Source organism: Mobula hypostoma, unplaced genomic scaffold (assembly GCF_963921235.1).
Source record: "Mobula hypostoma unplaced genomic scaffold, sMobHyp1.1 scaffold_36, whole genome shotgun sequence".
Lineage (NCBI taxonomy): Eukaryota > Metazoa > Chordata > Chondrichthyes > Myliobatiformes > Myliobatidae > Mobula > Mobula hypostoma.
Window position 1 is genome coordinate 3,508,704 of NW_026948187.1, and position 15,464 is coordinate 3,524,167.

Here is a 15,464-nt window from a genome sequence, read left to right on the forward strand (position 1 = left end):
TTGAGTGTATATTTGTTGTAATCATCAAAAAGTAGTCTGATGTAGGGTTTTCTCTTGTAGTTCTGTCTGGCCAACATCGCCCTCACCTTGATCCAAGGATGTTAATCTTAGGATCATTAACCTCCAACTCATTCTATTGACTATCCGTAGACACCCAGCAGGTGTGCTATGATCACATTATATACAGATAGAGGTAAAATTTACTTCAGAGGACGCTGTTTCCAGTCCTTGGAAGACTCGTGCCTGCTGTTGATATGTAATATGACTGTCCCACCGATGCATATAGCAAGAAAGACTTGATTATTCACGGGCAGAATAGACGATAAACAATTCTCATTAGTAGTGAATCTACAAGTGTTTTCCTGACACTTGACGACAATGTGAATCCCTTTCAAAGGGCAGGTTACATTATTCCCATTGTGGAATGTGGAACTTTGCAGCAACATAAAACCTGCCTTTATAATCACCAAACAACAGGGATTCTGCAGATGCTGGAAATTCAAGCAACACACATCAAAGTTGCTGGTGAACGCAGCAGGCCAGGCAGCATCTATAGGAAGAGGCGCAGTCGACGTTTCAGGCCGAGACCCTTCGTCCAGGACAGGCAGGCTTGTGGATCTTTTGTAGGAGGTAGAAACGGGAAGTGCGAGGTGTGGGAACTATAAGGTTGGTAGCAGTGGGTGGGAGATCCCCTGAGCGGATAAAGTCGGTGATGGTGTGGGAGACAATGGCCTGGTGCTCCTTAGTGGGGTCATGATCGAGGGGTAAATAAGAGGAGGTATCCGCGAGTTGTCGCTGTGCCTCGGCAAGGTAGAGGTCAGTGACATTCCACATCCCATTCCCATTCTGACATGTCTATCCACGGCCTCCTCTACTGTAAAGATGAAGCCACACTCAGGTTGGAGGAACAACACCTTATATTCCGTCTGGGTAGCCTCCAACCTGATGGCATGAACATCGACTTCTCCAACTTCCGCCAATGCCCCACCTCCCCCTCGTACCTTATCCGTTATTTATTTTTATACACACATTCTTTCTCTCACTCTCCTTGTTCTCCCTCTGTCCCTCTGACTATACCCCTTGCACATCCTCTGGTTCCCCCCACCCCCTTGACTTTCTCCCGGGACCTCCTGTCCCATGATCCTCTCATATCCCCTTTGCCAATCACCTGTCCAGCTCTTGGCTCCATCCCTCCCCCTCCTGTCTTCTCCTATCATTTTGGATCTCCCCCTCCCCCTCCAACTTTCAAATCCCTTACTCACTCTTCCTTCAGTTAGTCCTGACGAAGGGTCTCGGCCTGAAACGTCGACTGCGCCTCTTCCTATAGATGCTGCCTGGCCTGCTGCGTTCACCAGCAACTTTGATGTGTGTTGTTTATAATCACCATCTTTACCCAGTGCACTGTTGGTTAGTGTAAGACGTGTAATGTGACATAAGGGTACCTTGTCTTCAAGCCATTCTTCTGTCTGCCCTCCTGATACCCAGTTTGGTACCTGATAGGGATCAAGTTATAATAAATTTGTGCCAATCATGGTTATTAATCATGTAGACTGTGTGGCACAAATCTCAATCTTATGTGTTTCCTTTGTAGTTGAGTCTATATATGATCAGTAACCAGGTTTGTTGCACCTTGAAGGGGCTTCACTGCATCCAGAGTTACATGGGATACATCACAAACAATCTGATTCTTCTGGCACAAATCTTGATAACCTTCTCCAGTAATATACTTTCTACCTTATTGTCGCCAAACAATTGATACCAGAACGTACAATCATCACAGCGATATTTGATTCTGCGCTTCCCGCTCCCTGGATTACAAATCGATAGTAAATATTAAAAATTTAAATTATAAATCATAAATAGAAAATAGAAAAATGGAGAGTAAGGTAGTGCAAAAAACGGAGATGCAGGTCCAGATATTTGGAGGGTACGGCCCAGATCTGGATCAGGATCCGTTCAGCAGTCTTATCACAGTTGGAAAGAAGCTGTTCCCAAATCTGGCTGTACGAGTCTTCAAGCTCCTGATCCTTCTCCCGGAGGGAACAGGGATGAAAAGCGTGTTGGCTGGGTGGGTCGTGTCCGTGATTATCCTGGCAGCACTGCTCCGACAGTGTGCGGTGTGAAGTGAGTCCAAGGACGGAAGATTGGTTTGTGTGATGTGCTGGGCTGTGTTCATGATCTTCTGCAGCTTCTTCTGGTCTTGAACAGGACAACTTCCAGACCAGGTTGTGATGCACCCTGGAAGAATGCTTTCTACGGTGCATCTATAAAAATTCGTGAGGGTTTTAGGGAACAGGCCGAATTTCTTTAGTTTCCTCAGGAAGTAAAGGCGCTGGTGGGCCTTCTTGGCAGTGAACTGTGCTTGGTTGGACCAAGTCAGGTCACTTGTGATATTTGTGACCTCAGTCCCCTGTGTATGTTTTAGCCTGGCTTTCCTGTCAGAGTGCAGCACCTTGAAATTTTCTATGTTAAGCTCCACTTGTTATTTTTCAGCCCATTTTCCCAGATGGTCTCGATCATCTTACAAGCTTTGATCGCTTTCTGCACTGTCCACTCCATCCCTAATCTTGATGTCATCCACAAGTTTTTGATTCTGTTTGCCCCGTTATTATTCAGTCATTCATATAGACGCTAAACAACAACAGACCCAGCACCGATGCCTGCATAACACTGGACTAGAAAGTGACACTATATACTGACTTCTCTCACTAAGCCAACATTGAATCCAGTTGACTGCTTCATCCTGAATGCCAAATAACATATCCCTTTTGGACCAACCTCCCATGGGGTATTTTGTCATAGATCATGCAGACAACATTCAGCTTTCCCTTCATCAAACTTCTTGGTAACAGCTTCAAAAGCATCCGTAAAATTTGTTGGATGTAATCTGCCACGGGCAAAGCCATGTTGAGTATCCCCAATTAGACCTTGTTTACCCAAGCACTTTTATATGATGCCCATAACAGTACATTCCAAAAAATATAGAGAAAAAAAAATACTGAATTCCAGTCAGTATATGTATGTCTATTAAATAGTCCAGTTGAAATTTGTAGTGTAAATGGCTCAGTGCCATTCAGAAATTGGATAGCAGAGGGGAAGAGGCTGTTCCTGAATCGCTGAATGTGTGCCTTCAGACTTCTGTACCTCCTTTCTGATGACAACAATGTGAAAGGGACAGATCCTGGGTGACGGGGTTCCTTAATGATGGATGCCACCTTCCTAGGGTACCATGCATTGAAGATGTATTGGATACTGCTGAGGCTGGTGCCTATGATAGAGCAGACTAATTTTACAAGTTTCTGCAACTGATTTTGGTCCTGTGCAGTGGACCCACCTTCTCCCACCTCCCCCAATAGCAGACAGTGATGCAGCCTGTCAGAATGCTGTCCACGTTACATTTGTAGAAGTTTTTGAGTGTTTTGGGTGGCAAACCAAATCTCAAGTTCTGAATGAAATATAGCTGCTAACTTCCCTTCTCTCTAGCTGTATCAATAGGTTGCATCCAGGTTCGAACGTATGGTTCCTTTTCAAAGACAGGATACTTACACTGAATATTGTAGACCAAATTATTTCACTAGGAGAATGTCTGGAAACAAGGAAGCAGGAAAAAAAATCAGCGTGCCTTGTCAATGGGAGCGTGTTGTGGGATGATGTGGCTCATGTTCTTTACATTTATTTGTCTTGAGCAGCAGTTACTTACAGAGCTTATATAAAAAAATAAACATCTTCAACTAGTTGAGAGATTGGTAAAACAATAACGGAATCAAATGCATCATCGAGGAAAGAAATATCACTGAGATGCAGAAACTGAAATGTGAGCATTACTCTTTTTAGCTCAGGGACAGATTTAGCTAGTTATAGAACTGCAGTTGTTACCTTGAACAACTTGTCTCAGAAGAGCAAGTTCATGGGCCTGCTGAACGACAGTCCTTGAACGCAATAATCAGGAGCAGATTTGCTTCATCACGTCCTTGTTGCCAATTTCAGCCCAGGTAGAGTTTGAACATGTACGATCAGTATCTGTGGGAAATAACAAGAGAAAAAGAATTGAATACTTAGCAAACAATGTGCATACTACTGGTGTCTGGAGGCCAGTGATGTTACAGTAACCCTTTCCCCTATCAGCTGGAGCTTGCTGTGGGTAATAAACGAGTTGTGGTGCGAAAAGTATAATCCGACTCAAGCATAATATCATATCGGGCCTGAGCTTGCTATGCTTCAGATAGAAGGGCCGAAAGAAGCATAGTCAGTGTAACCAGACGTTGACATAAGAAAAGTGAGTAAACGGACAAATTTACTCCAAAAGTCCAAGTTGCAGGGAACAGGTTGTTTCCGAGCAACCACTGAGCCCAGGAGGTAGATGTGAGCTTGGTTAATGCTTTCCAAACGGAGCTGAAATTTACTTGGTGTGTGTTAATTTACCTCTGCAACCATAATGCTGACTTGCTGGGATCAGAATCAGGAGGGTACACATGAGGTAATATACTGAGAGAAGTCATCCATCACGTTCCTCTCCATCACTGTCTGCTCACACTATCAAGGCACTGAAAAGTAATTGAACAATAACGGTCAGAAATTACTAAATTATCGAATAGACAATGGATATGTGACAGATTGATTCTTAAAGGAATGAGCAGTGTTCTTCCATGATTATAATTAACAAAATTGCTTATTACTATATTACTCCCACACCCACTGTTTTTGGAAATATTAATGAAATAGTCCCCCCTCCTTTGCAGTTCTGAACGTTGAGCCAGAGCTACGGATTTTTAAGGACAGGACAGCCCAGACCATCTCCACACGCCAGTGTTTCCAGTGGCAGGAGGTTGGTTCACCCTTCTGCACTGATCTCAGTTTCTGGGATCACTGAGACCAGGGCCCAGGAGAGTGGCGGCAGCTGGAAATTTGTTTCATTTATACGTTTGTGCGATGTGGCACTGCATGCAAGATCGGCCTCATTTCTCCTTTCTAAATACCCTTGTATTAAATGTATCACTAAGTCATTTCTAGGAGGACATATTACAAATGGTGTCAAGAGATTAGTCTCATGTCTGGGGCTCTTCTTTCGTAGCTAATTCATTGGTGAAACTATGTGCTGTGAGCTGATTTCAATTATTGTATCACATTGCCAATTCATTAGCATGAGCAACATACTATATTCTTAGTGAATGTCCACAATTTACTTTTGAAACCTTGCATGTAAGATTGTAGATGGAAACGACAAGCACCATTGTGCATATTTGCACATGAAGCAGCTCCAAATTAAATATTATGGTGCATATGTTTCCATAGCTGTGAGAATCGCACAAGTCGCAAGTTGTGTTTGAAACTTCAAACGCAATTCACTCTCTTTTTCACTATTATAGATCCTAAAACATGAGGATGGAATAAATCTGCTTTTTCTACAGACCAGTGAATTGGTTTTTATCTGCTTATTTCATTTATTGGTTCCATTACCAGAGCACTCATCCTCCGCTGATTCTTTTATGAGAAATGCACGATTTGAGGAAAATTGCCAAGTATTGACAATTGTTTATACTTGGCTTTTCAATATTCAAGTTAGTCCAGTAAGCCTAGTAGGTTGTTAAGCAGAGGTACAGCCGAACAGCTCCCATGGAGAATCCCAGAACCATCCATTCACTGGACAACAGCAAATGCAGGAAGTATCATGAACTGCAGGAGAGCTAGCACCAGGGTACAAAGTTGAAAGGGTAACAACCCTTTGCAGGTCAGGTCTGAATGCCGCAATCTCCCAGATATAATAGTGGTCAAAGGACCTAGGGTAATGGATGAATTGAAGGAAATTTATATTAGGCAGGAAATGGTGTTGGATAGGCTGTTGGGTCTGAAGGCTGATAAGTCCCCGGGACCTGATAGTCTGCATCCCAGGGTACTTAAGGAGGTGGCTTTAGAAATCGTAGACGCATTGGTAATCATTTTCCAATGTTCTATAGATTCAGGATCAATTCCTGTGGATTGGAGGGTGGCTAATGTTGTCCCTCTCTTCAAGGAGGGAGGAAGAGAGAAAACAGGGAATTATAGACCAGTTAGCCTGACGTCGGAGGTGGGAAAGATGCAGGGGTCAATTACAAAAGATGAAATTACGACACATCTGGATAGCAGTAATGGGATCGGTCCAAGTCAGCATGGATTTACGAAGGGGAAATTGTGCTTGACTAATCTTCTGGAATTTTTTGAGGATGTAACTATGAAAATGGATAAGGGAGAGCCACTCTATGTAGTGTACCTGGACTTTCAGAAAGCCTTTGATAAAGTCCCACATAGGAGATTAGTGGGCAAAATTAGGGCACATGGTATTGGGGGCAGAGTACTGATGTGGATTGAAAATTGGCTGGCTGACAGAAAACAAAGAGTAGCAATTAACGGGTCCCTTTCGGAACGGCAGGCGGTGACCAGTGGGGTACTGCAGGGTTCAGTGCTGGGACTGCAGCTGTTTACAATATATATTAATGATTTAGATGAGGGAATTAAAAGTAACAGTAGCAAATTTGCCAATGACACAAAGCTGGGTGGCAGTGTGAAATGTGAGGAGGATGTTATGAGAATGCAGGGTGATTGGGACAGGCTGGGTGAGTGGGCAGATGCATGGCAGATGCAGTTTAATGTGGATAAATGTGAGTTTATCCACTTTGGTAAGAACAGGAAGGTAGATTATTACCTAAATGGAATCAAGTTCGGAAAAGGGGAAGTACGATGAGATCTAGGTGTTCTTGTACATCAGTCACCGAAAGCAAGCATGCATGTACAACAGGCAGTGAAGAAAGCTAATGGCATGCTGGCCTCCATAACAAGGGGAATTGAGTATAAAAGCAAAGAGGTCCTTCTGCAGCTGTACAGGGCCCTGGTGAGACCACACCTGGAGTACTCTGTGCAGTTTTGGTCTCCAAATTTGAGGAAGGACATTCTTGCTATTGAGGGAGTGCAGCGTAGGTTCACAAGGTTAATTCCCGGGGTGGCGGGACTGTCATATGTTGAAAGATTGGAGCGACTGGGCTTGTATACTCTGGAATTTAGAAGGCTGAGAGGGGATCTTATTGAAACATATAACATTATTAAGGGATTGGACACGCTGGAGGCAGGAAGCATGTTCCCGCTGATGGGTGAGTCCAGAACCAGAGGCCACAGTTTAAGAATAAGGGGTAGGCCATTTAGAACAGAGTTGAGGAAAAACTTTTTCACCCAGAGAGTGGTGGGTGTATGGAATGCTCTGCCCCAAAAGGCTGTGGAGGCCAAGTCTGTGGATGCTTTCAAGAAAGAGATGGATAGAGCTATTAAAGATAGCGGAATCAAAGGTTATGGGGATAAGGCAGGAACTGGATACTGATAGTGGATGATCAGCCATGATCACAGAGAGCTGCGGTGCTGGCTCGAAGGGCCAAATGGCCTACTCCTGCACTTATCGTCTATTGTCTATTGAGGGATTGAGGTGACAAACCACAGCCAAGGAATGCGAAATGTAGCGTATAATTTAGCAATGTCCAGACAGAAGAGCAGGATTGGATCGACAATATAAGACAATTCTGAGCCTTTCTGGCCAACCAAACGATACTCACTAACCACTGTTGGGCACTAATATCTCCACCTTGCGGTTCCTCAGGGCCGAGCCCAAACAAATTATACAAGGGTGAAGGGGACAGTAGGATTTGGGTCCGATTGTTAAATTCATTAACAAGAGGGAGGACATGTGTTTCTTTGTCGATAGACACTGCTCCAGGAGGCCATGTTGTCTTCATGGGTCCAGTTATGTGCAGGACATTCGGAAGCTGTGATTGCAATCCAAGCAGTTACCCATGACATAAATGAAAAGAGCAGTGAATTCCTGCTGGTGTAACGGACAAAACACGGCACGATATTATAAAATATCAGCTGAAATTGATGAATATCTGAAGTGGGAAGGTAGAGCAGATTAATGACTGGCCTCGAATAAGGGTGTTGGGAATTCTCTACCACATACTGCTGTAGAGTTAGAGTCATTAAATAAGTACAAAGTGGAAGGTTTGAAATACCGAAGAATCTGGTGGCGTTGGGGAGAACAGTGATGTGGTCATCAGGGGATTTGGATTAACATGGATTGTATTGACATCATTGAAGACTCAGTGATCTCCTCCTAAGCAGGGTTCTTCCTTATGTCTGAGAGTAGCAAATCTAAAGTCGTTCCAATTTAAATGTTTGGGAGCAAGACCACTAACAATATGGTAAAACAACAGCACAACAATGCTGTAACACAGACCTGTGAAGGTGAGGCATCTGCTGTGTTTTCTTCAAGTTCTCCAAGTGGCCATGTGGGTTTGCAACTTGTTTCTATCCTCTTCCCAAAACGTGTCGGGAGGTTAATGTTTCACTATCAGTGTGATCTTTTCACATAATGGTTTACAACAGGTACTCCTGTTTCTCATCTCTTCCCAAAACGTGTTGGTTGGTTAATTTTTCATCATGAGTTGCTACAATACTATCAGGCATTGGGAAATAATCCAAGTAAGCAAAATCTTGACTAACAGGAAGAAAAATGAGCAAGAGAACTGGTGAATGCTTATTGAAATGGCAAAAGGCCAGGTGACAATCCTGTCAGAATGAACCTGCGTTCCAGTGCACACGTCACAGGCAATCAGGATACAATCATACAGAGCTTTTGATTAGATCACATTTCAAGTGTGCAGTAAATTCTGATATTATTGTCTCAAAAGGGCGATACCCCGCAGATAGGGAAATGATGTAATGAAGGATTTGGAATGTAATTACTGGAAGTCTCATTGGCGTATTGTGAGAGACGAAGTGGGCTGAATGTTTAGAAGCCGGAAAGGACCTCATTAAAATGTTTATACATTTTGGAGTCCCGCATAGGAGCATGTCTGCAGAATACTTCGCTAGGCAGTCTAGTTCCAAATCAGTCACTGAACAGCAACAAAATGAGGAGAAATTTCTTCACTCGGGTAATAGAAACACTGTGGAACTATCTATGCACAGGCTCTGGCATAGATAGAACCATAGAACACTACAGCACAGAAAACAGGCCATTCAGCCCTTCTAGTCTGCCAAAACTTTATTCCGCTAGTCCAGGGTTCCCCAATTAGTTTTCCACAAGGGCCAAATTATGTCAAGCATGCCAAGCCAAGAGCCAAAACATCCAGGGTTTTTTTTCACTGTGCCAGTAAGTTGTTTTATAGGCAGATGTTGTTGTTGGTGCTATTACCATTATTATTATTAGTAGCAGTAGTAGTGATGGTAGTGGTTGTAGTAATAATTTAGGCCTGGGATTCTCAAAGGCTGTGTTGTGGGTCACACCAAAAAAATGCACTCTTTAAACAAAATAAGTCCAAAACCAACCATTTAATAATGACTGTAGCTATCACAATTGTCAGCTGTCATATTGAGAACTCATCTGGGATCTCTCCCCCCTCTCCACCCCCCCGCCCCCACATCTCTTCCATACAAAGAGTTTTAGTAGTACTGTCTTTGACCCTGTTTCCGTTCTTTCATTTAATCTATTTGTTCTTTTTTTTATTAAGCTATGTAGCATTTGAAGTATGAAGTGTAGCTATAAATGAAATTATCAGTATTATTGTTGTTGTAATATTATTATACTGCAATAAGATTGACAAATGGAAAAAATAAATTGATTCACTCACCAATCAGTGAGAGAAGTGACAGTGACGAGATGAGGTAATCCTTCTGATGTCGGGCCTGTATTCTGTTGTGGGAATCCTGAGGCACTGGCCGAGATGTGCATTGGAGAGTCTGTTTCTGTCCTGGTTCTTGATAGAGTTCTTTGAAGAAAACGATGACTCACATATGTACGTGGAGGGGAACAGTGTGAGTAGGAGCATTGCAATAGCTCTTGTGTTTTTGAATTGAGCTTGGGGAACCAAGTTGATCCAAAAGTCACTCACCCCAACGTCCTTGTGTTGTGCTTTGAGCAAATCAGATGTTCCTATTTCCAAGACCTCCATCTGAAGAGTTGCCTCATCTATGGAAGGCACCAGCCTTTTGGCCTCTGCAGTTCACTGGCCGTCAGCCGAAACAGAGAACGGTTGTCTCAAGAAGAGAAGGATGCCACTTGAGAGTTTAGGGGAGCTTTCAAATCGTTCCCTGACGTTTTCTGCCAGGCTCATCACAAAATCCTTCATCACTGGATCCTCCCACATTTTGTTCTTCTCACAAGGCTCCCGCAGACGTGGAAAGTGCAACTTTCTCCCGTGAATGTCTCTCTCTAAAAGGTTCAGCTTTGACCAGAAAGCTTCAATCGCCTCGTACATGTCCGCAACAGAGTGGTTGTTGCCTTGTAATTGCAGATTAAGTTGATTTAGGTGAGACATGACATCACACGAAAAAGAACATGTGCCATCACCTTGTCACTTAAAAACCTCTGAAATCCTCGGGCTTTTTGGCTCTACAGGCTGGATAAAAATGACACAAGCTCATCACGCAGGTCGCACACTCTCTCCAACACACGGCCTTTGCTTAGCCAGTGAACATCATTATGCAGCCAAAGACCTTTGTGTTCCACTGACATTTCCTCCAGCAATGCTCTGAAAAGGCGATGTTGCAGACAACTCTCACGAACAAAATTTACCAGTCTCGTCACAGTATCCATCATTTCCCCATACAGTTTAGCGCACAACACTGATTTGTGAATAATTCAATGAAATGCCAAGAGTGCTGGGTTAACAGCGGCAAACCTGCTTACCAAGCCCATGTGTTGTCCCACCGTCAACGAAGCCCTGTCGGTGACAACGGACATAATTTTGCTCACATCCAATTGTGTCAATTCGTTAAAAATGCTTTCCCCAGTCATACGCCCAGGCAGAGGAAGCAAAGCAAGTAGCTTTCCCGAAAGGTCTTCCCATCAAAAAATCTTGCAAACACAGATGGCTCTTCCATATCAGTTCAGTCACAGGACGAGTCTATGACTAGTGATATGGCTTCTGCTTTCTGCAAATCGGTGAGTAGATTGGAAATGCTCCTCCGCTAAAACTTCTACACTACTTGTTGCCATGTTAGCCGACAATGGCACTGTCTTTAATAGCTCCACAACAGTTTTCTTGGTTTTCTCAACATGACCTAAAACTTCACCAACCGTATCAATTGCACACGTTTTAATCAACTCGGCATCAGCGAATGGCTTCTTAGCTTTGGCAAGATTCCATGACATATGCAATGATGCAGCTGTTGTGCTCTCTTGTGCAGATGTTGATTTATTACTGGATCCTCTACAGTTTGCTTATCGTCCAAATCGCTCTACGGATGACGCAATATCCACCACACTGCACACAGTTCTCTCTCACTTGGACAACAAAGACACTTATGCCAGAATCCTGTACATTGATTTCAGTTCAGGATTCAATACCATCATCCCGCAGAGACTAGTGGAGAAACTGTCGCTGCTTGGCCTTAGCACTGCCATGTGTCGCTGGATTCTGGATTTCTTGACAGAGAGACCACAGTCAGTCCGTGTTGGCAGGAACATCTCTGACTCCATCACACTGAGCACTGGATCCCCACAAGGCTGTGTGCTTAGCCCATTGCTGTTTACACTGCTAACACATGACTGTGCAGCCAGATTCAAGGAGAACCTGATCATTAAATTTGCTGATGATACCACAGTGGTGGGGCTCATCAGCAAAAATGATGAAACTATGTACAGGGAGGAGGTCAAACACCTAGAGAGCTGGTGCAGGGATAATAACTTGATGCTTAATGTCACCAAGACCAAGGAGATGATTGTCGATTTCAGACGGTCTCAGCCTGAGCGTACACCCCTCAGCATCAGTGGCTCCACAGTGGAGAGAGTGGAAAACATCAAGTTCCTTGGGGTGCAGATCTCGGACAATCTCACCTGGTCCAGGAACACCACTGGGATTGTGAAATGGGCCCAGCAGAGATTGCACTTTCTGAGGAAGCTTAAACAAGCATCTCTCCCCACTAACATCTTAACTACATTCTACAGAGGTGTGGTTGAGAGTGTGCTGACCTTTAGCATCACAACCTGGTACTCCAGCTGCCGTGCTGTCGACAAACAAATCTTGCAGAGGGTGGTTAGGGGAGCAGGGAAGGTTATTGGGGTCTCCCTACCTTCTGTCCAAGACCTCTTTCAGAGTCGATGCCTCCAGAAGACACGGTACATCATTAAAGATCCCTCACACCCTCTCCATGAACTGCTTGTTCTTCTGCCATCAGGCAAACGTTACAGGAGCATTAAAACTAAAACCACAAGGCTACTAAACAGCTTCCTCCCACAGGCAGTCAGATTGCTAAACAGCTGCTCTGCCTGACTCTGCTTTGGACACTTTTAACTTGCACTGGACACTTATAACTGATTTTACCTGACATGTGGCTGTTGTGTTTTACTAGTTATTGTAATGTTTATTATTTAGTGTTGCGTTTGTTATGTTATGATTGCACTGCCCCTGAGAAACGCTGTCGCATTCTGCCCTGCAGAGCTGATTTATGGTTAGAATGACAATAAAGTTTTTTGAATATCTTTGAATCTCTTTATAGATAGTAGAAACGGAGTGCTTTATGATATCATACTTGCGTTGATCTGATTTTGCAGGGTATTTGGCATTAAAACTGGCAGCATGCGTAGTGTTGAAGTGCCGCTTTAGATTTTCCGATTTGCAGACAGCCACGGACTGTATGCATATTAAGCATGTAGGTTTAGCATTGATATGGTCCGGTAAAATAAAACAAAACTGATCAGTCCAGTCAGATTTGAACTGACTGTTTTCCTCGTCGACTTTGCGCTTTTTTGCACAGGCCATGTTGTTATTGGCTTAGGGCCCATGTCTTACTGCTGGTAACAATTCACTTAATGACAGTTTCACTTTTAGATGACAGATTCACTTCTTAGATGACAGCTGGGTAGCTGGTGCGTGCTGCTGTCTAGTTGAGGACCGTAGAAAGTGCGCTGTAGGTTGCGTGCTTCTGTGGGGGCGTGGGTCGAGTGTACAGAGTGGGATGAGGTTAAAATAAATTAAGCAGCGCGCACTTTATTTACATGTTATGACAGGTGCGTTCATGTAAGTGCCAATGGGTTGGCGCAGTCCAGACATTTGGTTCTCGCGGTCCAGACCTGGCCCGCGGTCCGCGTATTGGGGTTGTCTGCGGTAGTCCCATTGACCCACACCCAGTCCATAACCCTCCAGACCTCTCCCATCGATGTATCTATCAAATTTGTTCTTAAAACTTAAGAGTGAGTCCGCATTTACCACGTCAGATAGCAGCTCGTTCCACACTCCCACCACTCTCTGAGTGAAGAAGTTCCCTCTAACTCTTTCACCTTTCACCCTAAAGCCATGTCCTCTCGTATTTATCTCTCCTAATCTAAGTGGAAAGAGCCTACTCACATTTACTCTTTCTATACCCCTCATTATTTTGTAAACCTCTATCAAATCTCCCCTCATTCTTCTACGTTCCAGGAGTAAAGTCCTAACCTATTTAACCTTTCTCTGTAACTCAACTCCTGAAGGCCCAGCAACATCCCAGTAAATCTCCTCTGTACTTTCAATCTTACTGATATCCTTCCTATAGTTAGGTGACCAGAACCCCAAATGATCTCCATCATGGATGATGTCACCGAGACGAGAGAGGATCTGGAGATATCAGCAAGGAAGGACAAGGGTGTGTTACGAATGTTTTAAAAATATAATTGTTGCTCCTGACAACTGAGGAGCATCTGGCTTGCAAAAATGCATTTTTACAGAGAAGATAAAAAACCTGATCTCATTTAAAACAATGATTTTTTTGCGAAGTAAAAGAATCCAATATTGTGGCAAGTGTGATGAAATATAGAAGAAGTTTTACCCAAAGGGCAGCAGAGACGATTAGCGATGAGTGATAACCTTAATACTAGACTGTAAAATAACAAGCCACAAGGCCCACAAAACAAGAGGGAACAGAAACTAAACACAGCAGGCTACAAGATACAAATTGTGGGGTTACATAGGCAGATTAATACTAGTACCGTATCTGGGTGGAGACAGGGAGGTGCCTGCATGTGCAGACCTGGCAGGAAGAGATAGGAAAACAAGTTGAGGAGGAAAGATTCCATACAAGCTTTCTGAAGGTGGTGTGGGTGAATGATACAAATTAACTTACCACTGCCTCAGTTTTTTTACATTTGTACTCCAATGCATGATGGGCTGGGGGTGGGGAATCATTGAAATAGGTTACATTTTAAAAATAGCTTCAAGTATGAAATGTAATGTATTTGAATTGCTTGCATACTATAGGGGCCATAGAGATCAGGAACCGGGTCTATGATTCCTTCTATATGATGTGAGGAGACCAGCGTATGGGCTCTGGGACAGGAGGGTACAGGGTGTTGTTGGAAAATATGTGTAATGAATGTTTCCCTCTGTGATCAGCTAGTTTGTGATCCAGGAAGGATGGGGCCCAGGAGATTGGACAGTGTGCAGCCTGCTAGGGCTGGGCTCCAGGGGATTGGACAGTGCTTGAATGGGCAAAGAGTGGATGACATGTGCGTAGGGGTTATCAGGACAATTTTTTCTCATAATAATTTCCTTATCAACGTATTAATGTCCCATCTCTTACAGAGCACCAGGAATTGGAACGCTGATGTCCGTCATGGGTGATGTCGCAGAGACAAGAGATGATCTGGAGATATCAACAAGGAAGGACAAGGGTGTGTTCCAAATGTTTTAAAAGTATAATTTTTGCTCCTGACACCTGAGGAGCATATGGTTTGCAAAAATGCATACAGAGAAGATAAATAACCTGTTCTGAGGGGAGGTGTAGAGCACAATTACAGCTACAGGGGGAACGGGAACTTTTGAATAGTTGTTATTAACTGGTCTGTCTAATGTGTGAGAAGTCAGGAGATTGGGGCTGAAGGGAAAAATGGATCATCTATAATGAAATGCCAGAGCAGAGCAAATGGGGCAAATGCTCCTATATCTTACGGTCTTATTAAAACAGTAGGCCACGCAGAATGAAATGGTTGTGAATGGCAGGTTAGACACGTTAGTTGGGGCATGAGAGCAATGAGATTAGCCGGAAGAAATAGCTAGTTAGTCTGACGTCAGAGCTTGGGACGATGTTGGAGTCAACTGCTAAGTATGAGGTCTCGGGGTACCGGAGGCACATGATAAAATAAGCCATAGTCAGCATGGTTTCCTTAAGGGAAAATCATGACTGTTGGAATCTCTGAAGTAATAAAAAGTAGGATCAGTTGATGTTGTGTTCTTGGATTTTCAGAAAGCCTTTGACGAGGTGCCACATATGAGGCAGCTTAACAAGCTATGATCCCATGGTATTGCAGTTGAATATATTCTGGCATGTACAAAGCAGTGGCTGATTGTCAGGTGGCAAAATGTGGGCTTTACTGGTCTGCTGCCGGTGACTAGTGGTGCTCCACAGGGGGTCTGTGTTGGGACTGTTTTTTTTTGCGTTACATGTCATTGGTTTTGATGACGGAACGGATAGCT

The 15,464-nt window shown here is 43.7% G+C and overlaps 1 protein-coding gene and 1 long non-coding RNA gene across 6 annotated transcripts in view; one reads left to right on the plus strand and one right to left on the minus strand.

The window, feature by feature from the left end:
* LOC134341648 (NACHT, LRR and PYD domains-containing protein 3-like) overlaps positions 1–15,464 on the plus strand; it is a 48,219-nt gene that overhangs the window by 15,124 nt on the left and 17,631 nt on the right. For all 4 annotated transcript variants that reach the window (XM_063039544.1, XM_063039542.1, XM_063039543.1 and 1 more), the window contains one exon: positions 14,574–14,662. In XM_063039544.1, the coding sequence (XP_062895614.1) occupies positions 14,596–14,662 (67 nt within the window). In that variant the 5' untranslated portion in view covers positions 14,574–14,595. The remainder of the gene's footprint in view (positions 1–14,573; positions 14,663–15,464) is intronic.
* The window catches only part of LOC134341674 (uncharacterized), a 45,025-nt gene that overhangs the window by 5,912 nt on the left and 23,649 nt on the right, over positions 1–15,464 (minus strand). For both annotated transcript variants that reach the window (XR_010016835.1, XR_010016834.1), the window contains exons 2-3: positions 4,423–4,544; positions 3,877–4,020 (exon numbers count right to left, since the gene is read on the minus strand). This is a non-coding gene — a long non-coding RNA (uncharacterized LOC134341674). The remainder of the gene's footprint in view (positions 1–3,876; positions 4,021–4,422; positions 4,545–15,464) is intronic.